This window comes from Strix aluco, chromosome 38, assembly GCF_031877795.1.
Source record: "Strix aluco isolate bStrAlu1 chromosome 38, bStrAlu1.hap1, whole genome shotgun sequence".
In the NCBI taxonomy this organism is placed as follows: Eukaryota; Metazoa; Chordata; class Aves; order Strigiformes; family Strigidae; genus Strix; species Strix aluco.
Genome location: NC_133968.1, coordinates 861,199 through 882,506, shown reverse-complemented (window position 1 = coordinate 882,506; position 21,308 = coordinate 861,199). Strand labels below are relative to the sequence as shown.

The window sequence follows — 21,308 nt, the reverse complement described above, 5'->3', positions numbered from 1 at the left end:
CTTCCCTGAAAATCTGGTTTATTTTGTTCGCAAGCCCAGCGCTGGCCGGTTAAAATCCCCCCCCAGAGCTCGGGGTAGGCTCAGCCCCGAGTTTCCTTGTCTCCGGAGAAAAGGTTACAGGATAATTTTTTTTTTTTTTTTTTTTGCTTTTCTAAAGTTTTAGTGTCGAAACAAGCCCAGAAGCTCGACCTGTGCAGGGGGTAAACCAAACCCACCGCTTGGTTCTTCGTTATCTCGCTTGGTTCTTCGTTATCTCGGTGCAGCTCATGAATTTTAAGCAGCAGCTGCACAAATCCCTTAATTACACACCCCACCCCCCCCCCCCGCCTCCTTCAGACTCTGATCTTCGAAGGAGGAAAATAGAAATTATTCTAACAGGGGAAATTAGCAGCAAAGTCCCCGGGCTCCAACCCCAACAGCGGGTGGGTTGGCAGAGAAGGAGAAAAAAGGAAAAAAAAAAAAAAAAAGGAAAAAAAACCAGGGAAAAACCCTCCTAACCTGTATAAAACCTCTGTCACCCCCACACCTCGCCGGAGAAAGCTAAAAATCACGCTCTGCTGGCGCAAGAAAACGCTGCATTTCACCTCAAAATATCTGAATGCCGTGCAAGAATAACTGAGGATTATTTTTGCCCAAAATCAGGAGCTTACTTATAAAAATAATCGCCAGGGGCTCGGTAACTCTCAGCAGCCCAGCGCTGCAGGGATCTCCCCGCAGGATGATGCTCGTGCCCGGCTGGAACGCAGCGGGGACCCGCAGTGTTGGAAAAAGGGACGGCTTGGTGGCTGCACCCCCAAAATCCACCCCCTCCCTGCGCTGGCTGGGACCCCCAAGGGCAGCCCCGAGGGACCCCCCGAGTGCGCCTCAAAACAAAAGACCGTGGCGCTGAGGGCTGCGCCGCAACAAAGGGGAGGCAGATTCGCCCCCCGAAATGGGAGATGATGGTTGAGGTTCCCCCCCCCCCCCCCCCCAAATCCGACCAAGGGGGGACCCAGCGCGCACGAACGGGCTTTGTGCGGCCGCCGGGGATTTCTGCGGGGATTTTCACTAATGAGTGTTGTGTTAAAAAAGAAAAAACTACAACACCCCCCACTCTGCGACATCGACCCCCCAGGATGGGGCCTTGGCTGCGCCCCGGCCAGGTCCCCCCCGCCCCGAGCCCCCCGCGCCGGGGGCAGCCTTTGTGCTGGGAAGGGGACGGATTCTGGGGGGGACGGAGGCTGGGGCAGCTCTGGGTACTGCGACTCCCCACCCCACGGCACTCCCAAAAAATTGGAAAAAAAAAAAAATTAATTTTAGGGGTGGAGAGATGAGAAGGGAGGATGAGATGGGAGAGGTGGGATGGGGGGGGGCTGAACCTGTCGCCTCAGAAATGAGGTGAGGCCCCCGCAGCCTGAGGAATGGGAGGCTGAGACCCAGAGAGCACCCCAAAATCAGCTGGGGGGTGGTGGGGGGGGTGACAGTGACAGCAGGTGGGGAGGGTCCTGGCTCACGGGAGGAGGGGGGCGGTTTGTCCTCCAGAAGGACAAACAAAGCCTGATGGAGGATGAGGAGGATGGGGCTGGGGGAGATACCCCCGCGGAGGGGGGGGGGACAGGGATGGGACTGCCCCACAGAGAGGGGGAGGGTGTAAAAGAGGGGGTGACACAGACCCCGCACGCGGGGGGCACCCAACACCCGGCAGGGTGGGGGGAAACGGCTGGATTTGGGGGGAGGGTGCCCCCCCCCTTTTTTAAAGGGGGGCACGGAGGGAGGCTGGGGAGCGGCACTGCGGTGTCCCTGACCCCCTGCAGCAAAGGTGGGGCGGGGGGAAATGGGGGACAGAGCCCAGCGTTGTCATCCCCGCAATGGGGAGATGGGGGGGTGTGGAGGAAGGAGGCTGGAAAGGGGGTGTCGATGGGGGGGGGGGCACTGAGGGATTGCTGCAGGGGGAGACTGAGGGGGTGAAAATGAGGAGGATGCTGGGGGGGCTGAGAAGGAGGAATATTGGGGGGCTGAAAAAGGGGGCTTGAAAGGGGATGGGTGCTGCGGGGGCTGAAAGGGGCAGTGGGTACTGGGGAGGCTGAAAAGGGGGGGAAGATGCTGGGGGAGATGTTGAGGGGTTGAAAAAAGGGGGATGCTGGGGGGGTGAAAAGAGGGAGCGAAAGAGGAGGAAGATGGGGGGGGGGGGGGGAGGTGGCTGGGGGGGAGGGAACGCTGCGGCGGGCAAAAACGGGGCGGGGGGAACCCCCTGAGGGTGAGGGCACCGCCGGGGGGACAAGGTCGGGCTGATGATGATGATGATGATGGCCGATGGGGAAGGGGGGAGGAGGAAAAGGCGCGGAGCTTCCCCCCCTCCCCCCTCTCAGCCCCTAACAATGGGCAGCGCGGCCGGCGGCAGCAGCGCTCCGCCGAGCTCCCGTGACCCTCCCGGGCCGCCGTACCCCCCTCCCCGGCCCCCCCCCCGCCGCCGCCGCCGCCGCCTCCTCCTCTTCCTCCTCCTCCTCCTCTCCCCTCCCGGCCCCATTCAGCCGGGCTCCGGCCCGCTGCCCTAACAGGCCCCACCGGCCCTTACCGCGCTGGCGGCCGGAGGAACCACTCGCAGGGTCCATCCCCACCGGGCAGCCCCGTCTCGCCGGGCGCGGGGGGGAACAAAGGAGCCGCCGCCGCCGCCGCCGCCTGAGGGGAGCGACGGAGACACGCGCGCGCGCCCGAGCAGAGGCTGCCAGTGCGCGTGCGCGACACCTCGCGCTCCCCCCCCACCAATCACCGCCCCTCCGCGCGCGCGCGCGCGCCACCTGGCCGACCAATAGCGCGGCGCCTCCCGCCAGCGCGGCCAATGAGGGGAAGGGAAGGGGAGCGCGCGCTCCCCCCCGCCCTTTCTCCTCGCCGCAGCCAATGCGAGCGTGGCGAGCCCGCCCCCTCCCCGCCCATTGGCGGAGGAGGAAGCGGAGGGTGGGGACAGCGGGAGCGCGCTTTGGCCAATAGGAAGAGGTGGGGCGCAACCGGTGGCGGGGAGGCAGCCAATGGGAGGCGCCCTCGGCTTCTCCCTCCCCCGTCCCTTCCGCCCCTCCGCTTGTCTATCACCCGCGCTTGCAGCCAATCAGAGCGGCGCGACGGGCCTGGCGCAGGCTCTGTCCCCGCCGCAGCCAATGGGGGAGCGGGAAAGGGAGTGGGGGCGGGAACAACGCGGCGAGGGGCGGGGCGGGGGCGAAGCGGCGTGCGCGCGCCAGCGGCGCGTCCTCCCGTCCCCTGGCGCATGCGCAGTGCGCGCGCCACTGCGGCGAAGGGGCGGGGCGGGGGGTGCGGGCGGGGGGGGCCCTTCACAGCCCCGGGGGTGCGGAAAGAACGGGGTGATTTCATTCAGTTTTGGGTTCCCGCTCCCTCAAACCCCCGTTTTACAGCTCAGGCCGGCGGGGGGGCACCGTGCAGCCCCCCCCACCCCCCCCTTCACCGTTTGGGGGCCCGGCGGGGCCGCTGAGGCGGGAAGGGGCCGCGCTGCGGTTAAACCCCCTCGTGAGGAGACCAAAAATTGCGCCAAATTTGCAAAAAACGGAGGGAAAACTAAAACCAGGGTTTGCGGAGCGCCCAGCGCAACACCCCTCGGGGAAATCGGGGCCAAAAAAAGGGCTTTTGGGGGGCAAAAACGTCACTTTTCTGAAGAATTCCAACCCGTGAGGGGAAGCGAGAGCAAAAATCATCAGTGTGGGGGGCAAAAAAGAGGAATAATTAATCCCGAGTTGGCACCAACCCCCGCGCCGGCTGTAATTAGCATCTCCCGGCGGTGTTATTAATTATGTCGCAGGCGCGTGTCCCCCCCAGCGTCCCTTAATTGCCGAAGGAAATTACGGTGTAACGAGGCGGCCCCGCTCGTCCATCGCCGCCGTCTCCACGGCAACGTCAGACCCCGCTAAAATCCCCGGCGCTCGCCAAATCCCCGCGAATCCCCCCAAAACGTGCCAGTTGTTGGGGGGGGGAGGTTGAGTGGTTTTAGCCCAATTTCTATGGAAATTCAATATTTGCCATGTGGCGGAACCGTTTGTGCTGGTTTTGGGGTCGGGGGGGGGCGCAGCTGGGGGGGGGGGGGCTGGAAATATGTCAGTGATAGAGGAGGGAGCCCCTCCCATTAAAAAATATAAGTAAATTTAAAACATAAGATATAAAATTAGATAAATTATATTAATTAAACAGCGTGGTGGTGAGCTGCCGCCTCGCCGCAGCGATAAATAATTCAAGGCGGGGGGGGGGGGGTGGACGCGTCGGTGTCTTAACGAGCGGCTGATCGATAACGAAATTATCGAACCTAACGAACGGTCGATAATTAAGGAGGCGCGTGGAAAATTAAGAGATGTCTTCATGCTTAAAATTAATAAAAAGGCGCTTTAACGAGCGGCTGGGAGGTCACCGGGGCGTGGTGCCGTCGTGCGGTCACACCCCCCCCCCCCCCAGCTGCCGGTGTGTTGTTTGGGGTGAATCCATGAGAATTTGGCTGCGTTAATGAGTTAATCAATGAGAATTAAGCGGTTACAAAGGGAATTTAGGGGTGTTCGATGGTTGAGCGGGGTCAGGGGTCCCCGGCGCGTCCCGGGGCCGCCGCCTCGCTCTCGGCGCGCCGGATCTCCTCCTCGGTGAGGACGACGGGGCGGAATTTCTCCAGGAATTGGCTCTCGTTGCGCTCGGAGCGGAGCTGGTGGGGGTCCAGGCGGCGCAGCCGGGCCGGCAGCCCCCCGAAATCCTCCTCGTTGATGTCACAATCCCGCAGCCGGGCCCCCAATACCCACCAACGTCCCCAAAACCCCACGTCCAAGAGGCGAGCGGGGAAGTCGCGCCAGCGCGGCTGTAAGTGGCGGCACCGCGCGGGGTAGAGCGCGGCCTCGGCGCCGTGGGGGGCTTCGTAGACCACGGCCAGCACGAGGAGGTGGCGGGGTAGCGCAGCCGGTCGGCGTCGCGGCGGCGCAGCAGGCGCTGGACGTGCCGGTCGGCGGCGGGGCTGCGGGTGCCCGGGGACAGGAGCAGCAGCGTCCCGGCCGCCTCCACCGCGGCCGCCTCGAAGGATTCGGCGCTGGGGACGGCGGCGACGCAGGCGGGCCGCTCGCCGTCACCCCCGCCAGGGCCGCGGCCGCCGCGCCGGGACGGTGACGGGCCCCCTGCGCCGTGTCCCGGCACCGCGGGCCGCGTAGTCCTGCAGCAGCGCCCGCCACCAGCGCCCTGGCGGGGCGTCAGCGGGGGCGGGCGGACGAGAACCCCCCCCCTTTGCTCGGGGCTGCCCCCCAAATCCCTCCACAACTGAACCCAGGGGGCTCAGCTGCCCCCCGAGTCCCCCCCGGCCCAGCAGTGCCAGCTGCCCCCCCAGTGAACCCAGGGGGCGTTGGGTCACCCCCCAATTCCCCCCCCCAGACCCAAGGGTGTCTCACCTGCCCCCCAAGTCCCCCCACACCAGAACTCAGGGACCAGCTGCCTCCCTAAACCCCCCCCCAGTGAGCCCAGGGGTGTCCCAGCTGCCCCCCACCCCCCCAGTGAGCCCAGGGGTGTCCCAGCTGCCCCCTAAACCCCCCCCAGTGAACCCAGGGGTGTCCCAGCTGCCCCCCTAAGTCCCCCCCCCCCAGAACTAGGGTCCTGGCTGCTCCCCCAACCCCCCCCCCCAGTGATCCCAGGGACGTTTGTTTCACCCCCCAAGTCCCTCCCCAGACCCAGGGGTTTCCCACCTGCCCCCCAGAGTCCCCCCCCAATAGACCCAGCGATCCCAGCTGCCCCCCCAACCCCCCCTCATCAGACCCAGGGGTGGGAGCTGCCCCCCCAAGATCCCCCCTCATTGAGCTGCCCCCTCCCCGAACCCCCCCCAGACCCCAAGAGGGGCGGGGTGCCCCCTCCAGCCCCCCCCCATTGGTCTGGGCCGCCCGCCCCGGGTCCACCCCCAGTCCCGCCCCCCCCCCCAAATTTCCCCCGGGGGTCCCCGTGGCCCCGGGCCCCCCCTCACCGATGCGACTCTCCACGAGGCGCCCCCAGAGCCCGCGGCCCCCCCCGGCCGCCGCCGCCGCCATGACCGGAAGCGGCTCCCGCCGGGACGGACCCGGCGACGGACCCGGCGGAACCATCGGGGGGGGCGGGGGGGGGGGCGCGGGGCGGGGGGGGCACTAGAGAGGGACGGACCGGGCGGAACCATCGCTGCCGCGGAAGGGGGGGGGCAGGAGGGAAGAACCACGTCGGCGGGCCCGGGCGGTGAGCGGGGCCGGGGGGGGGCGGCAGCACCGGGCCGGGGGGGGCGGGGGGTGTCCGTGCAACCGCGGCGCGTTCTGTCCCGGCAGCGAGAGGCTCCGCCATGGCCGCCCCCGAGGAGCCCCGGTTCCAGGGTGAGTCTCGCGGGGGGGTCGCTCCACCATCCCCGGGTGTCCCCCTGCCCCCCCCGACCCCCGGTGCGGGGACCCCACGGAGGGGGGGGAACGGGGACACCCCCGGCGGGACACGGGCCCGGGCACCCCCCCACCCCTGCGCTGGGCTCGGGGCAGGTTTCACCTTCCCCGGGGTTAGGGAGGATGGGGGGGGGGGGGGTCGGCTCCTAGACCCCCCCTGACCCCCCCCCAGAATTCGAGGCGGCGGCGGAGCTGCTGTCGGACACCGCGACCCCCCCCCCGCGGCGAGGAGCGGCCGAGCCAGGTCACGGTGACCGTGAGCCCCGAGGAGGGCGAACCGGGGGACGACACCGACACGACGGAGGTGAGGGAGGGGAACGGGTGGGAGGGGGGGGGGGGGATCCCCCAAACCCGGAGCCCCACTGCGATGGCGGGGGACGACGGACACACGGACACGACACACACGGGCTGTGTCCCCGCTCCCCCCGTAGCTGCTGGGGGGGCAGCGGAGCCACGCGGCTTCTGGACGTTCGAGTACTACCGGGCCTTCTTCGACGTGGACACGCACCAGGTAACGGCGGCAACCGGCACCCACCGGCACCCACCGGCACCCACCGGCACCCACCGGCACCCACCGGCGCGACTGACGCTCTGTCCCCCCCCCCCCGGCAGGTCCTGGAGAGGATCAAGGGTTCGGTGGACGCCGCTACCGGGGAAAAACTTTGTGCGTCACCGTCTGCGCAACAAACCCCGACCTCTACGGTGAGACCAGCGGCGGGGGCCGGTCCCGGGGCTGCCGGGGGGGCTCCTGGCTGATGCGTGTGTCCCCCCCGCACCCCCCCCCTTTCCCAGGGGCCGTTCTGGGTCTGTGCCACGCTGGTGCTGGCGCTGGCCGGGCAGCGGGAACCTCGCGCACCTCGCCGAGAAGCGGGTGGCCCCGGCTACCGCTACAGCCCCCAGATCCACAAGGGTGAGGGGCTGGAGGGCGTGGGGAGGGGGGGGGGGCTCTGCACCCCAAAATGGGGACTGGGGTGCACTGGGACTGGCCTCGGGGCTCAGGGAGGGGGGGGGGCTGCACCTCAAAATGGGGACTGTCCCACCCTGGGACCAGCTTCCCAGCTTGGGGAGGGGGGGGGCTGCACCCCAAAATGGGGACTGGGCTGTGCTAGGAGCTGCCCCACAGCTCGGGAGAGGGGGGGGGGGCTGCACCCCAATATGGTGCCTGGTCCAGACTGGGAGCTGCCCTGCAGCTCGGGGTGGAGGGTGGACCCCAAAATAGCACCTGTGCCCCGCACCATGGCTCGGGGAGGGGGGGCACGGGGGGGGACGACCTGCACCCCTAAATGGTGCCAGCCCCACGGCTCAGGGAGGGGGGGGGTGCTGCACCCCAAAATGGTGCCTTGTCTGCACTAGGAGCTGCCCCATGGCTCAGGGAGGGGGGGCTGGACCCTAAAATGGTGCCTCCACCCCAGAAAGTTGCCTGCCTCATACTGGGACTGGCCCCACAGCTTGGGGAGGGGGGGGGCTGCACCCCAGAATGGTGCCTGCACCCCAAAACGGTGCCTGCCCCATGCTGGAGCTACCCCACGGCTCTGGGAGGGGAGTCGGACCCCCAGCCGTGCCCTGACCCCCCCCCCTTCCCTCCCTCCCCCCCCCCCCCCAGTCACCGTCGCGGCCACGCTGGTGTACGGCTACGCGGGGCTGGTGCCGCTGGCGCTCTGGGGGTTCCTGCGGTGGCGGCAGAGCCGCGGCGCCGGCACCTACAGCTTCCTCGAGACCGTCTGCGTCTACGGCTACTCCCTCTCCGCCTACATCCCCACCGCGGTGAGGCCGGGGGGGGCCCGATTTTGGGGTGGGGGGCCCCGAATTTGGGGTGGGGGGCCTCCCCACCCACAAAAATGGCTACGGAGAGGGGGGTGACAGGCCACTGTTCCCCCCCCACCCCAGGTCCTGTGGCTGATCCCGGCGGGCTGGCTACAGTGGCTACTGCTGGCCGCGGCGGCCAGCGCTCTCGGCCGCAGTGCTGGCCCTCACCTTCTGCCGCTGCTCCGCGCCGACAGCCGGGCCACCGCGCTGGCCGTGGTGGCCACCGTCATCTCCCTGCACGCCCTCCTCGCCGTCGGCTGCAAGGTACCCGCTGCCCACAAGGCAGGAGGGGCCCTGGGGGGGCTCCACGTCCCCCCCATAACCCCCCACTGTGGGTTTTTTTTTTCTCTCCCCCCCCCCCCCCCAGCTCTACTTTTTCCAGCGGCCGCCGAGCGCCGGCCCGGCCCCTTTGGCGCTTCACACCACGGTGGGGGCCGAGGGGCTGCGCAGCCGCGCACCGCAGCCCCCCGGCACCAACGTCTCCCTGCAGGCACCCACCCTGCGCGGTGAGGGGTGGGGGTGAGGGTGGGGGGGTCCCCCAAGCCCGAGGAGCCCCCACCCTGCAGCACCGAGCCCCTGGGAAGGTGGTGGCACCGCAGCCGCCCGCTCGTCTCTAATAAACGTGGGGATGTCCCCAGCCTACACCCCCCCACACCCCGCTGCTGTCTCCTGCTTGGGGGGAGCCCCGAAATCACACCGGGGGGGGCACCGGGAGGGGTCCTGTGCCGGTGGAAGCCAGCGGTGGCACCGTCCTTGGAAACCCTCCCGTTTATTCAGTACTACAGCCGAAAAAACAGCAGATCCACTAGTCCTATGCCACAGCCCGGCGGGGGGCCACACCCCACACCCCCCCCCCCCCCAAAATCCCCTGACCCCCCCCCGGCACAGGGGGGGCCCCGCCGCCCCCCTCGAGGGGAAAACAGGAGAGAGGAGTTCAGGCGCCAAGCGCGGGGCCACGAACCGCCCCCACCCGCGCCAGGGAGCCTCCCGGAACGGGGGCACAGCCCTGCCTGCTCCGGCGGGCAGGAACGGGGTCAAAAGAGGAGCTTTTGGTACATTCAGCCTTGCCCCCCCACCGTGGGGTTGCCCCCCCCGCCCCCCCCCCTCGCAGGGACCGAGCGCCCTGGCTGCTATGGAAGACCCGAGCGGCTGGGGAGGAGGGGGGGCAGCTCTGGCCTTTCGTTTAAAAAAAAAAAAAAAAAACCAAACAAACGCAAAGAGAAAAAAAAAAAACCAAACAAGAAAACAACAAAAAAACCCTCATCCGGGTCCGGCGTCGACGCGCGGAGCGCGGGCTGGGCGGCTTCGGCGGGCGTAGGAGGGTCAAAAGCCCTCGCGGCAGCCCCCGGCCCGGGGGGAGTGGGCGGGGGGGGCTCTGGTTTTGGTTTTCCTGGCGCTGGCAGTCCCGGGGGGGCCCCCTTAGCTCCCGTAGTGCATCGTGTTGGTGGTGATGGACATGGGGGAGGCCATGGAGATGGCGGGGCCCCCCATGGTGAACTGGCTGTTGAGGGGGTAGTGGGTGCTGGAGCCGCCGCCGCTCTGGGCGCTGGAGGAGCCTGGGGGGGTGGGGGGAGAAAGGGGGGGGTCAGGGGAGGCGCTGGGGGGGGGGGTGGGGGGTTGGGGAGGGCAGGGGGTTACCTTGGACGATGCCCGTGCTCATGATGGAGCCCATCCTGGAGTGAGTGTGGTTGACGATGCCCGTGTTGGCTGCAGAGGGGGGAGGTAGCGTGAGGTTGGGGGGCTGCAAACCCCCCCCCCAGAACCTGGACAATCCCCGCTCAGAACCCAGACAAACCCCCCAGAACCTGGACAAACTCCCCCCCCGCCCCCCAAGAACCTGGACAAACCCCCCCACCCGCCCCCAAAGAATCCAGAAACCCCCCCAAAACCTGGACAAAGTCCCCCTCCCAAGAACCCAGACAAACACACACCCCCCCTCAAAGAACCCAGACAACCCCCTCCCAGAACCTGGACAAACTGGGGGACCCCAAGAACCCAGACAACCCCCCCCGCCCCCGCCAAGAACCCAGACACCCCCCCCACCCCCCCCCCCCCAGAACCTGGACAAACTGTGGGACCCCAAGAACCCAGACACCCCCCCCACCCACCCCCCCCAGAACCTGGACAAACTGTGGGACCCCAAGAACCCAGACAAACCCCCCCAGAACCCAGACAACGCCCCCCCCAGAGCCCCCCCGCACTCACCTAAAGGAATCAGGTTATTGTGGCCAACGTTGGAGCCGCCAGCGATCACGCTGCTGAGGTCGTACGCCGCGGGCATTCCTGCACCGGGAAAGGAGCAGGGGGTCAGGTGTCCCCCCCCACCCCAAAAATAGGGTTTAACCCCCTCTCTGTCATCCCGTAGCCCCCTCCCGGGCCCCCCCCCCAGCCGCGCTGGTACCCACCGGCCACGGCCATCCCCGTGCTCATGTTGTAGGTGCTGCCCGTGTTCCACATGTTCTCCGAGGGGGAGGTGTAGTGGGAGCCGGGGGGGGGCGAGGGGGTCGTCCCCGTGTACCTGGGGGGGTGTGGGGGGGCGCGAGTGAGGCCTGGGGGGGCTCTTGGGGGCCCCCCCGGCCCCGCTGCCCCCCACTGCCGCTACCTGAAGAAGGGGTTTTTCAGGTCGAGGAGGTTGCTGGACTTGGAGCCGGTCTGGTCCACCTGAGCCACGATGCTGATGTCGTAGCTCTGTCTGGGGGGGGAGGGCGGGGGGGGGACAGGCTGTGAGACCCCAAAATTGCACCTGGGTGGGGGACACGGAGCGACACGACCCCCCCTGGCCCAGCCCCAGGGAGCAGCAGGAACGGTGGCAGCATCTGGGTCGCAGCCGTCCCCACTGCAAGCTAAAAATAGGCCACCAAAACTGGGACAGGGGCCCCCCCCAGACCCAAACTGGGACAGGGGGGCCCCCCCCTCTCTGAGCTGCGCCCCCCCCACAAGCTATTCTGGGTGTCAAGGCGCTGAGGGAGCACGGCAAAACCAGATCGTGTAACCCACACCAGGATGGCAGCAGCTCCAGCAAGGGCCTGGGGGGGTGGTGTGGGGGTCCAGCGGGGGTGTGGGGGTCCAGCTGGGGAGTGGGGGCCCCCCCATGCCCCCCCCCGGTTCCCACCTCTTGTTGGCGATGAGGAGACACGTCCCTGAGAGCGTGTCGCCGGCTTTGGCGAAAAGCGGCGACTGGAACAGGCACCGGACCTGGTACCAGTGGGTCAGCGGCTCGGTGGGGGCCGTCGAGAGCCACACCGTCATTCTGGGGGGGGCCACAAATACAGAGGAGGAGGGGGGGGGGGGGTTAGACACAGCCTCGGCCCCCCCCCCAGGGCTCCCCCTGTGGCCCCCTCACCTACATGGAGCCGATGAAGGCGACGTCAAACCAGAAGGCCAAGCCATGGACCAGCCCCGAGTGCAGCATATGGAACTTGAAGGGGATTTCTATCCTGGAAGGCGACGCTGAGCTATCAGCGAGGTGGGGGGGGGGGGCTTGGGGGGCCCCCCCCAGCACCCCGGGGCACCGCAAGGCTTTGTGGGGGCTCAGCAGGAGCCTCCCGGTGCCACCCACCTGTGCAAGTCGCCTTCCTTGGCTTCTAAAAAGTTGACGGTGTATTTCACTGATTTGGCCATTAAAATCCTGATATCGAAGGTGTCCTGGAGGGGAAGGGGCGGGGGGGTCAGCGGCTGGGACCCCCCCCGAATCACCCACAGCTCCCCCAAGAGTTCCCTGTCCCCACCCTGGCGACTTGGGGGCCACTCACCACCACGGGCTGCCTGAAATATTCATCCACGGCCGCCCCTCGGAGCGCGGAGAGGTCGACGCCGTGGAAGGACGGCTGGTACCTGCGGGAGGAGGAGGGGACACACACACACACACACACGTGAGGGGGGGGCGGCTCCAGCCACCCCCCCGCCATCCCAGGGCAGGGAAAGGGGTTGGGAACGTCGTCCCCCCCCCCGGCGCTGAACTCACCAGAAATTGGCCTTGGTGAACTGCTCCATATAGAGCTGCTCGTCTGTGAACGGGGCCAAGTGGACGTCGCCGATCGTGGGGAACATGTTCCCTGAGGGGGGGGGTTGGGGTGGAATATTTGGGTTGGGGGGGGCTGGTGAAGTGCCCACCCCCCCTCTCCATGCTCAGGGGGGTCCAGCAGAACGGGAAAGAGCCCCCCCAGGGCGCTGGGAACCCCTCATCCCTGCCCTGAAAGCGCCCGCTCCCCCCTCCCCAGACTCGGAGGGGAGGGAAAGAGCCACCCCAGGGAGGGACAGACCCCCCCGGGGTGCTGGGGACCCCCCCCCCCGCCCCCCCCTCGGCGCTCACCGCTGGGTTTCAGGTACTTTTTGGCGTGGAGGTAGCTCTCGAGCATGCGCTCGTTGAAGAGCATGTAGCCCATGGGCTCGGAGATGATGATGTCCACCTGCTCGGGCAGCGAGACCTCCTCCACCTTCCCCGGGATGACCACGATCCGCTCCGTCAGGTTGTTGCTTTTCACCAGCACCTTCCCCGCCAAAAAAAAAAAAAAAAATAAGGGGGGGACACACACATGTTCAGGGGCTCCCCAGGATGGGGTATGTGACGCTGGGGACGGGGACGGTGCCGGCCAAGGGCGCACCTCGGCGTGCTGGGCCATGGTGCTGGCTTCCACCGCGTAGATCTTGCGCGCCCCGGCCTGCGCCGCGAAGAAGGAGAGGATGCCGGAGCCGCAGCCCACGTCCAGCACGATCTGGGAGCGATTCGGTGAGGGGACGGCAAAGCACCGGCACCGGGGGCTCCCCCCAGCCGGCGCCCGGCCTCCCCCACCTCCCGTCTGCGGCACGGAGCGATCCCGAGACTTGGATTCCCGAGAGGCAAAAAAACCAAAGCGGCAGCCCCGGCGCGGCCCCACCACGAAGCGGCCGCGGTGAAGGAAGCAACTCGGCGAGTCGTTCCCCCGCTGCGAAGCTCCGGCGAGGCCCCGCGGGCGCAGGGCCGGCGGCGTTATCCCACCGCGGCGCCACGCCGAAGCGCGACGGGACTCGGCCGCCTCCCGGCACCGCGGGGAAGAACGGGATTAGGGACGGCGCGGCCGAGCCAGCGAGCGGCACACGGGCGCCCAAATCCTCTTTGATCCTATATATAACCCCCCCGATGAGGGGGGTCAGCGGGAAGCCGGCTGTGTCCCGGTGCCGGCGGCACACGGCTCCTGGCCACCGTCCCTCCTCCCACTGGCTGTATTTTTGGAGGGGTATTAAAAATAAACCCGCTAGGAATGAGGCGGGAAAGCACCGAACTGATTAAAACTGAGGAAAAAAAAAAGAGAGGAAAAACGTAACCAAGGCGCCTCTTCTAGCTCCGGTGAATAATTACGCTCCCAGAGCCGCAGCTGGACACCAAAATGAGGCGGATTTCACCAAAACGGGGCTGGTTAAGGGGCGGGGAGGGCGCCCCGCTGACCTTGTCCTTGAAGTCGCTGTGGTTCTGCAGGATGGCTCGCTGGTAGGTGCCCGTCCGGACGTAGTCCTGCATCATGTTCTGCTGCTGGGACAGGTACCCGTAGAACTGGGGGGGGGACACCGAGGGACAGGGATGTCACCGGGGACGTCGTCGTGGTTAAAGCCTCCGGCAGCGGCCGCGCCCGGGGCGGGGGGGGGCAGCCCCTCACCTGGAAGTACTGCACCGCCGAGGACTCCTCCGTCCGCTCGCTGAAGACCGAGCGCTCCGTGTTGTGACCCCGGCAGTTCTTCAGGATGTTGTAAAAGGAACAGAAATCTGGGGAAAAAACAACCAAGGGGGACTTGAGGTGGGGTGCGGGGGGGACATAAAAGGGTCCCGGCGAAGCCAAAGCGGGGAGGGGACGCACCGGTGGGGGTGGCGAACTGGACGAGGACGCTGTTGCAGCCCAGCGTGATGATGAAGGACTGTTTGCCCACGCGGCTGCACTCGGTCTCGCGGGACACGGAGCACTTGAACACGCAGACGTCTTCATCTGGGGGGGGGGAAAGAGAGAACCGGGGGGGGTGAGACGGGGCAAAGCCCCCCCTGCGGGTCCTGCCACGCCGGCAGGGCGCAGCCCAAACCCCTCCCTCGCACGACACGGGGCTTTGGCACCGCCGGCGGGGGGGACACAAACCCCCTGCGTGTGGCCAAGGGGCTTTTTTGAGCCGCCAGCTCGGTGCTGTCGGAACGGGGAGGGTCACCGGCCCCACGGGGCCCCCCCCCCGGCTCCCGATGCCGTGAGGAGCCGGACGGAGCCGGGAGCGGCACCGGCCACCCCCAGCTCCCCGTGACGGGCGCTGCCAGCACCCGCGTCGGCCTCCTCCCGCCGCCGGCGTCGCGGCGGTGCCTCGTTAGCCGCTTTGAAGCCGGGGAGCGGCGAGGGGGTAATTAGCACCTCCAGCCGGCGCTGCCTTTCTCACGCGGCGCCCCGCCGGAAAAACCAAACGAACCGCTGCGGCAAAACCTGTTTTTCCCCCAGAATCTCGCTGCCGGTCCCTCTCGCCCTGGCAGCACCGGGCAGCCCAGCAAGTCACCGCGCAGCCGCTCAGGGCGTTAAGTCGCCCAATTAATTTGGGGTGAGGAGAGGGAAATGAGCTGGGGGGGGGGGGGAGCTTCCAGCTCGCCCCACAGCTTCCAGCCCCAAGGACGACCCCGGCAGAGCTGCGGCGGCACCTGCACCGGGCCCGGCGCTGCCCGTGGCGCTGCTCGGCGAAGCCATGAAATGCAAATTCCCGCCGGGCGCGTTAATCAGGCTGTCGGCCGGGCCTCCGCGCTCTTTGTGGCCGAGCAAAAAGGGCCGGCAGATGTGCCGGCGGCCGCCCCGGCGCTGAAAGGGCAGCGGCCCCGGCCACACAAAGGCTTTTCTGGCAAACGCCTGGGAAAAAAAAAAAAAAAAAAAAAAAAAAGGGGGGATGACGCCGGGGCGACGAGCCGGAGGCGGCAGCGCGGCGAGGGACGGAGAAGCGGCAGCACCGGGGAAAACCGAAATAACCTTCGGGCCCCGCGCGAGGCTTCGCTCCCAGCGGCGGCCGCTCGCCCCCGGCCGAGCCGCAGCGACGAAACCCAGGCACAGCGGACCAGCGCGAGCCGCGGGCTCGTGGCCCAACCAGCCCCACGGGCCTCAGTTTCCCCATCCCACCCCGCAGCCGAGGCCTCTGCGGGACGGGGCCGCCGCGCTTTAATTAGTTGCGGCAATCAATTAATTTCAGCGGAGCGGGTCGGGGTGTTTTTACCCCTCACGACATCGCACAAAAACCGGCCGGGCACGGAGGACCGGGAGCTCCGGCAGCACCGCGCCGGCACCGGCACCTTCCCGAGCTTCACCGAGCACAAAGCGTGAGGAGCTGCTGGATTTGGGAAAGGGGGATAAGGAAAAAAAAAACCAACAAAAAAACAACAAAAAAAAAAAAAAAAAGGGAAAACTGCGGTTCTTGCGTGGAGACAAAGAAAACTCAGCCCCGACACCGCGCCCGCCGGCCGGGAAACGAACCCCCCGGTACTTCGTTACCGGCCGCTGGAGCAAACCCCCCGGGACAGAAGGGCCGCAGCGGTGCTGGAAAGTCACCAAATTCAGGCTATTTCGGGCAAATTGGGGCGGGGGGGGCCTGGGAATCAACTTTGGGCAGCCTCTGGCTAACGGCTGGTGGGACGGGGGAGCCCCCGCCTCGGCCGAGCCCCCCCGGCTGCCGCTGCCCTTGCCATGGCGAGGGGGGGGACACACGACGGCGCTGGCACCCCCCGAACCACTCGGCCCCCCAAGTGCCCCCCGAGCCCCCACCCTCAGCACCCCAACAGCAGCCTCCTGCACCCACGGGCTCCACTGACCCCCCCAGCACCCCCTGCCCCCCATTTCCCCCCAGCATCCCCTCATCCACTCCAGAGGGCACCCAGCCAGGCCCCCCCCCCATCTAAGCTGTACAGTCACAGCCCCCCCAAACACTCCCAGCCCCCCTCCCCTCCATTCTGGCCCTACAGACCCTGAACCCCCAAACTCACCCAGCACCCCCCAGCCCCCCATACCCCCCCATCTCAACCCTACAGGCCCAGCCCCCCCAAACCCACCTGAGCCCCCCATGTCCCCACTCCCCCAGCACCCTACAGCCCCCCAGCTCCTCCCAAGCCCCCCACTCCCCACACTCACCTCCACCCCCCAATCCTTTCTGCCCCCCAGCCCCTCCACACCCACCCCCCCATAACCCTACACACCCCCCAGCACCCCGCAGCCCCCCCATCCCAGCCCCCCAATCCTGTCCCCCCAATTTTTTCTGCAGCCCCCCCAATCCTTTCTGCCCCCCCACCCCCCATGTCGCTGCACACCCCCCAGCCTCCCATCCCAGCCCCCCCACTCCCAGCGCCCCCCACAGCCCCCCCAATCCTTTCTGCAGCCCCCCAATCCTTTCTGCCCCCCCCACACCCACCCCCCATGTCCCTACACACCCCCCAGCCCCCCAGCTCCCCCCATCCCAGCCCCCCCCACTCCCAGCGCCCCCCACAGCCCCCCCAATCCTTTCTGCAGCCCCCCCAATCCTTTCTGTCCCCCCCACCCCCCATCCCCACACCCCCTCCCCGTCCCTATATACCCCCCCCACCCCCCAGATCACTCCCCCATCCCCAGCCTTGCCCTCAGTGCCGCCCCCCCCCATCCCCACACCCCCCACACCGCCGGGGCCCCGGGCCGGGCCCCCCCGGCCGTGCCCCCCCCGCACTCACGGCCGTAGAGCGCCAGGCCGGCGCTGTCGGGGCCGGTGCGGACCTCGAGGCGCAGCGGCTGCTGCTCCTGGTGCCGCTGGATCTCGCCGTTGGCGTCCCCGATGGTGAGGAGCCGCACGCCGGGGAACACCGACACCGCGGCCATCTTGGAGCCGCCGCCGCCCCCCCGCCCCCGCCCCGCGCCCGCCCGGCCACGCCCCGCCCCGCCCGGCCACGCCCCCCGCCGGGACACGCCCACCGGGGCAGCGCACAGCGCCCCCTGGCGGCCGGCGGCCGCGGCAACCGGGAACGGGGATCCGGATTAGGGAACGGGAGCGGGGATCCGGATCCGGATTAGGGATTCGGATTAGGGAACGGGGATCCGGATTAGGGAACGGGAGCGGGGATCCGGATTAGGGAACGGGAGCAGGGATCCAGATTAGAGAACGGGGATCCGGATTAGGGAACGGGAGCGGGGATTCGGATTAGGGAACAGGGATCCGGATCAGGGAAGAGGAGCGGGGATCTGGATTAGAGAACGGGGATCCGGATTAGGGAACGGGAGCGGGGATTCGGATTAGGGAACAGGGATCCGGATCAGGAAAGAGGAGCGGGGATCTGGATTAGAGAACGGGGATCCAGATTAGGGATCCGGATTAGGGAACGGGAGTGGGGATCTGGATTAGGGAACGGGATAGGGAAACAGGAACAGGGATACAGATTGGGGAGCAGGAGCAGGAAACAAGAGTGGGGATCCGGATCGGGGATTCGAATTGGGGAATGGGAGTGGGGATTCAGATCGGGGATTCGGATTAGGGAACGGAAGTGGGAAACGGGAGCGGGGATTCGGATTGGGGATTTGGATTAGGGAACGGGAGCGGGGATCCAGATCGGGGAATAGGATCGGGGATTCGGATTAGGGAACGGGAGCGGGAAACAGGAGCGGGGATTCGGATCAGGGATTCGGATTAGGGAACGGGGGCAGCAAACGGGAGCGGGGATTCGGATTAGGGAACGGGACTGGAATCGGGAAATGGGATCAGTATAGAGAACGGGGATTCGGATTGGGAAATGGGATTGGGATCAGGAATTTGGATTGGGAACTGGAATTGGGATCAGGGAACGGGGACTGGGGAAGAGGAATCGGAATCAGGGATTTGGATTGAGGAACGGGAATTGGGCTCAGGGACTGGGATCAGGACCAGGACTGAGATCAGGGAATGGGATCAGGGATTCAGATTAGGGATCGGGATTGGGACCAGGAATTGGGAGAATCAGATCAGGGACCAGGATCAGGGATCAGGAAACGGGGATCGGGATGGGGGATTTGGATTGGGGATTGTTAATGGGAAAAAGGATCGGGATTGGGGAACAGGATTAGGGAACAGGATGGATTGGGATCAGGGAATGGGGCTGGGATCTGGGATCAGGGACTGGGACCAGGACCGGGATCAGGGATTGGGATCGGGGAATGGGGTCGGGATTTGGACCGGAATGGGGGATCAGGATTGGGGACTGGGATCAGCGACCAGGGACCAGTTACTGCCACTGGTACCAGGGACTGGCACTGGGGACTCCCACCAGCACCGGCAGCACCGGCACCGGGCACCACCGGGCCACACACAGGTGGACACGGCACCCACGTCCCGCACCGGCACCCGGCAACAAACACCTTTATTGTAACCGGAGCTGGCGGAGCCGCCCCGGCACAGCCCCCGCGATTGGGTGCGCCTGGGCGGCGAAGGTGTGAGGAGGAGGAGGAGGAGGAGGAGGAGTGGGGCGTCCTTTGCCGGCTCCGGCGCTGAACCGCCCCTCTCCCGTACCGGGAAGCCCCCAGCACGTCCCCCGCACCCCGACTTCATGCAGCCCCTCCTCGTGCTCCCCGGCTCCCGGTGCCACGGGATGCGCCGGCGGAGGCATGGCCGGGGCTCACGCCAAGGACCTGAAGGTGCTGAAGTGGGGTGCGGGGGGGGAAGACGCCCAGGGGTGTCTCTGCGGGGATGCCGGGGACGTGCCGGTGCCGCCAGCGGCTCCCGGCTGCGTGTTCTGGGGGGGCGAGAGAGTGGGGGTGAGCCGGGGCGTGCCGTGCCCGTGCCCAGCCCGTGCCGCTGCGGCAGCCCCCAAAACCGACCCCACTCACCAGGCCGTCGGCGTAGGTGCAGTTGTCATAGGAAAGCTCTGCAGAAAAAAGAAGAAAAAAAAGGGGGATGGGGACGTTTTTGGGGTGCTGGGAGCTGGGGGAAGCGGCGGCGCCAGCAGCACCGCCCCAGCACGGGGGGTGTGGGCCGTACCGGTGGTGGGGTACCGCGATTCCGTCCAGCAAGACGCCTGCTGCCTGCAAAAAAAAAGGTGGTGGCAGCGTGCGGGCGGGGAGGAGGCAGCGGGGAGCCCGACGCCGCGGCTCGGCCGGGGGTGCCGGGGCGGTTTGGCCGCGGAGGTGCCGGTGCCGGCCACGCTCACCTCTTTGCCTGCCGTCTCCTGGCCTCGACTGGCGAGAGAAAACAGAGACGGGTGGGAGCGCAGCCGGGCTCAGCCGCGCCGCGGGGACCTTAAACCCGGTTCTCTCCCAAACCACGACCCCACCCCGGCACCGACCCGCTGGGGAGCTCCGAGGCGCCAATCGCCGTCAGCACAGCCGGTGCTCCCCGGTTACGGGCCCCCGCCGTGCCGGTGAGAGCACCCGCACCCCTCGCACCTCGCCAGGCCGCCACCGCCGCCGCCGCCAGCAGCAGCAGCACCAGGCCGGCCACACCGATGGCAACCGGGAGGAGCCAGGAGCGATCTGGAAGGGAAAAGAGGATGGGGGGGGTCACCACAGGGAAACCCCTGGCGTGGCCGCGGAGTGTCACCACCACCCCCGGTGCTGGCGCCGTGCCGGTACCTTGCCGCAGCGTGGTGGAGGTGGGGAGGGGACGGCCGGTCGGGGCGGTGGTGGGGGGTTGGCAGCCGGCGTCACCCGAGGCTGGGGAGAAACACACCAGGTTTGGGTCAGCGGCGTTCCCGGCGCCACTGTGCCGCGGTGAGGCCCTGCACGGCTGCGGGGAGCAGGGGGGGGCCCCCACCCACCGCCCCCCCGGCGTTCCGCCGCACCGTTCACCACGATCTCCGTGCTGAATTCCGACATCTGCCAGGTGCTGCCGTTATAGCTCCGGTACCGGCACCGGTAGCACCGGGAGGCCGGGACGGCCCCATCCAGGGTGAAATCAACCTTGTGCTGGTCTGGATCAGCAGAGACACTCAGCGTGGGGACGCCGGCGCCCGCCGCGAAGAGCTCGAAGGTGCTGCCGGCATAGCTCCGTGGGGCGATGCAGCTGACTTTTGGGGAATCCCCGTCCGGTTGGAAGAGGAGCCCGAGGGGCGGTGGGGAGAGCTTTGGCGCTGCCGCGGCTCCTGCAGGAGAGGGACGGGGAGCGGGGAGACGGATCCTGCCATCGAGCGACCGGTGCGGCGGCTGATTCCGGCTCGGCCAACCCAAACTCAGGCGGAGGTGAGGAAAACGTACCCGCCACGAGGAGGAGAAACTCCAGCCTCATCCTCCTCCTCCTCCTCCTTGGGGATGCAGATCAGGGATGGCCCCACTGTGGAGACCCCACAGCGCAGGAGCTCTGGGCTGAAAAGAAGAAGAAGGAGGATTTTACTCAAGATGAAGTTTCATCACCCAGGAAGGAAATGACAGGGTGTCCCCGAGTAGAGATCTGGGTTATTTTTTTTCCCCTGTTGCACAAAAAAGGCTTTATCCACCCAATAACCAGAGCGACACCAGTTTGGCTCTGCACAAAACCAGCTCCTCTGACACAGGACATGATTTCCTGGGGCTCACTCCTCAATTATCACAGCACAGAAAAGGTGTAAACGGGGTGTAATGAGGCGTAGTCACTCTGGACTGACACCCAGCCAGGACCCTCCCCCAGCCCCTTGATGGGGTCCAACAGCTTCAAACAGCTCCTCTGGTTTTTCTCCGGCACATCCAGCTCCCGACGGCGCTGCCGGCCTTGGCGGGAATCACTTCACCCGCTAATGAAAGGCAGCTGCCGGTGAGGGGGAAGAGCCGCGCGTGCGCAGCGCTTCAGCGCAGGAAGAGGCAGCGAGCTCGTGATGGCGGGGAGACGCACCTCGACGGGGCTGGCGATGCGGGAGCAGAACCAGGGGCCGCTCCCGGAGTCGCCGATCTCGAGGGGTTGGGGCTGAGAGGTCGGCCTGGGGCTGGGCAGTGGCGGCGGGAGGGCGGATGCGGCCCTGCACCCCCATTCCCCGGGAAGGTGAGGCCAAGCCCCAGGGCTGAGCCAGCGCCCAGGCTGGGGAGCAGCCCCACACCCCAACATTGCTCACAGAGCAGACCCCAGTCTGCCCTCCGGCCCCTCAAACTGCCCCAAGACATCCCAAATCTGCCCCTAACCTCCTAAATCTGCCCCAGGCCACCCTCAAATCTCCCCCAGGGGCCCTCAAACCTGTGCTTA

The 21,308-nt window shown here is 67.1% G+C and overlaps 5 protein-coding genes across 14 annotated transcripts in view; 1 reads left to right on the top strand and 4 right to left on the bottom strand.

Moving 5' to 3' along the window:
* Positions 1-2,714, bottom strand: part of SMARCA4 (SWI/SNF related BAF chromatin remodeling complex subunit ATPase 4) — a 29,071-nt gene extending 26,357 nt beyond the window's left edge. For all 8 annotated transcript variants that reach the window (XM_074810587.1, XM_074810590.1, XM_074810591.1 and 5 more), the window contains exon 1: positions 2,555-2,714. The gene's annotated coding sequence lies outside the window, so the exon portion shown is untranslated. The remainder of the gene's footprint in view (positions 1-2,554) is intronic.
* Positions 2,715-4,315: 1,601 nt separating this feature from the next.
* Positions 4,316-6,020, bottom strand: TIMM29 (translocase of inner mitochondrial membrane 29). Its single transcript, XM_074810616.1, is given in 5 exon segments — positions 4,316-4,903; positions 4,906-5,076; positions 5,079-5,150; positions 5,153-5,187; positions 5,957-6,020. Coding segments are annotated over 5 exon segments (702 nt in total). The 3' UTR covers positions 4,316-4,543.
* Positions 6,021-6,298: 278 nt separating this feature from the next.
* Positions 6,299-8,849, top strand: YIPF2 (Yip1 domain family member 2). The gene is made up of 8 exons (XM_074810615.1): positions 6,299-6,502; positions 6,562-6,710; positions 6,821-6,900; positions 7,002-7,092; positions 7,184-7,299; positions 7,993-8,153; positions 8,277-8,459; positions 8,563-8,849. The coding sequence occupies exons 1-8, from the start codon at positions 6,299-6,301 to the stop codon at positions 8,716-8,718; spliced, it is 1,140 nt and encodes a 379-aa protein (XP_074666716.1). The 3' UTR covers positions 8,719-8,849.
* Positions 8,850-9,384: 535 nt separating this feature from the next.
* On the bottom strand, positions 9,385-17,041 carry CARM1 (coactivator associated arginine methyltransferase 1). 2 transcript variants are annotated; one of them, XM_074810692.1, is made up of 16 exons: positions 16,873-17,041; positions 14,027-14,152; positions 13,829-13,935; positions 13,621-13,725; positions 12,800-12,910; positions 12,508-12,685; positions 12,160-12,250; positions 11,948-12,029; positions 11,755-11,840; positions 11,543-11,632; positions 11,308-11,445; positions 10,798-10,887; positions 10,601-10,713; positions 10,401-10,478; positions 9,834-9,902; positions 9,385-9,751 (listed from the first exon to the last, which is right to left on the bottom strand). In XM_074810692.1, the coding sequence occupies exons 1-16, from the start codon at positions 17,015-17,017 to the stop codon at positions 9,615-9,617; spliced, it is 1,746 nt and encodes a 581-aa protein (XP_074666793.1). In that variant the 5' UTR covers positions 17,018-17,041; the 3' UTR covers positions 9,385-9,614. The 2 variants fall into 2 exon arrangements, with proteins under 2 accessions (XP_074666793.1, XP_074666794.1); XM_074810693.1 differs by lacking the exon at positions 12,800-12,910.
* A 1,454-nt stretch (positions 17,042-18,495) lies between these two features.
* C38H19orf38 (chromosome 38 C19orf38 homolog) lies at positions 18,496-20,691 on the bottom strand. 2 transcript variants are annotated; one of them, XM_074810627.1, is made up of 8 exons: positions 20,354-20,691; positions 19,942-20,241; positions 19,733-19,813; positions 19,547-19,633; positions 19,312-19,339; positions 19,143-19,186; positions 18,992-19,029; positions 18,496-18,897 (listed from the first exon to the last, which is right to left on the bottom strand). In XM_074810627.1, exons 1-8 carry the CDS (start codon positions 20,382-20,384, stop codon positions 18,781-18,783), a joined length of 726 nt encoding a protein of 241 aa, XP_074666728.1. In that variant the 5' UTR covers positions 20,385-20,691; the 3' UTR covers positions 18,496-18,780. The 2 variants fall into 2 exon arrangements, with proteins under 2 accessions (XP_074666728.1, XP_074666729.1); XM_074810628.1 differs by lacking the exon at positions 19,312-19,339 and having other exon boundaries at positions 18,774-18,897.
* Positions 20,692-21,308: the final 617 nt, after the last annotated feature.

Excerpts from the sequence above, each read along its gene's own strand:
- C38H19orf38 (XM_074810627.1), bottom strand. The coding sequence starts at position 20,384 with ATGAGGCTGGAGTTTCTCCTCCTCGTGGCGG. Across the intron at positions 19,340-19,546 it reads GGCGGTGGCGGCCTGGCGAG|TCGAGGCCAGGAGACGGCAG; the intron begins GTGCGAGGGGTG and ends TTCTCTCGCCAG. Across the intron at positions 19,030-19,142 it reads ATCGCGGTACCCCACCACCG|AGCTTTCCTATGACAACTGC; the intron begins GTACGGCCCACA and ends TTTTTTCTGCAG.
- YIPF2 (XM_074810615.1), top strand. The coding sequence starts at position 6,299 with ATGGCCGCCCCCGAGGAGCCCCGGTTCCAGGGTGAGTCTCGCGGGGGG. Across the intron at positions 6,711-6,820 it reads GAGGTGAGGGAGGGGAACGG|CTGCTGGGGGGGCAGCGGAG; the intron begins GTGGGAGGGGGG and ends CTCCCCCCGTAG. Across the intron at positions 7,093-7,183 it reads ACAAACCCCGACCTCTACGG|GCCGTTCTGGGTCTGTGCCA; the intron begins TGAGACCAGCGG and ends CCTTTCCCAGGG.
- CARM1 (XM_074810692.1), bottom strand. The coding sequence starts at position 17,017 with ATGGCCGCGGTGTCGGTGTTCCCCGGCGTGCGGCTCCTCACCATCGGG. Across the intron at positions 11,633-11,754 it reads AAGGAAGGCGACTTGCACAG|GATAGAAATCCCCTTCAAGT; the intron begins GTGGGTGGCACC and ends GTCGCCTTCCAG. Across the intron at positions 9,752-9,833 it reads GAGCACGGGCATCGTCCAAG|GCTCCTCCAGCGCCCAGAGC; the intron begins GTAACCCCCTGC and ends CCACCCCCCCAG.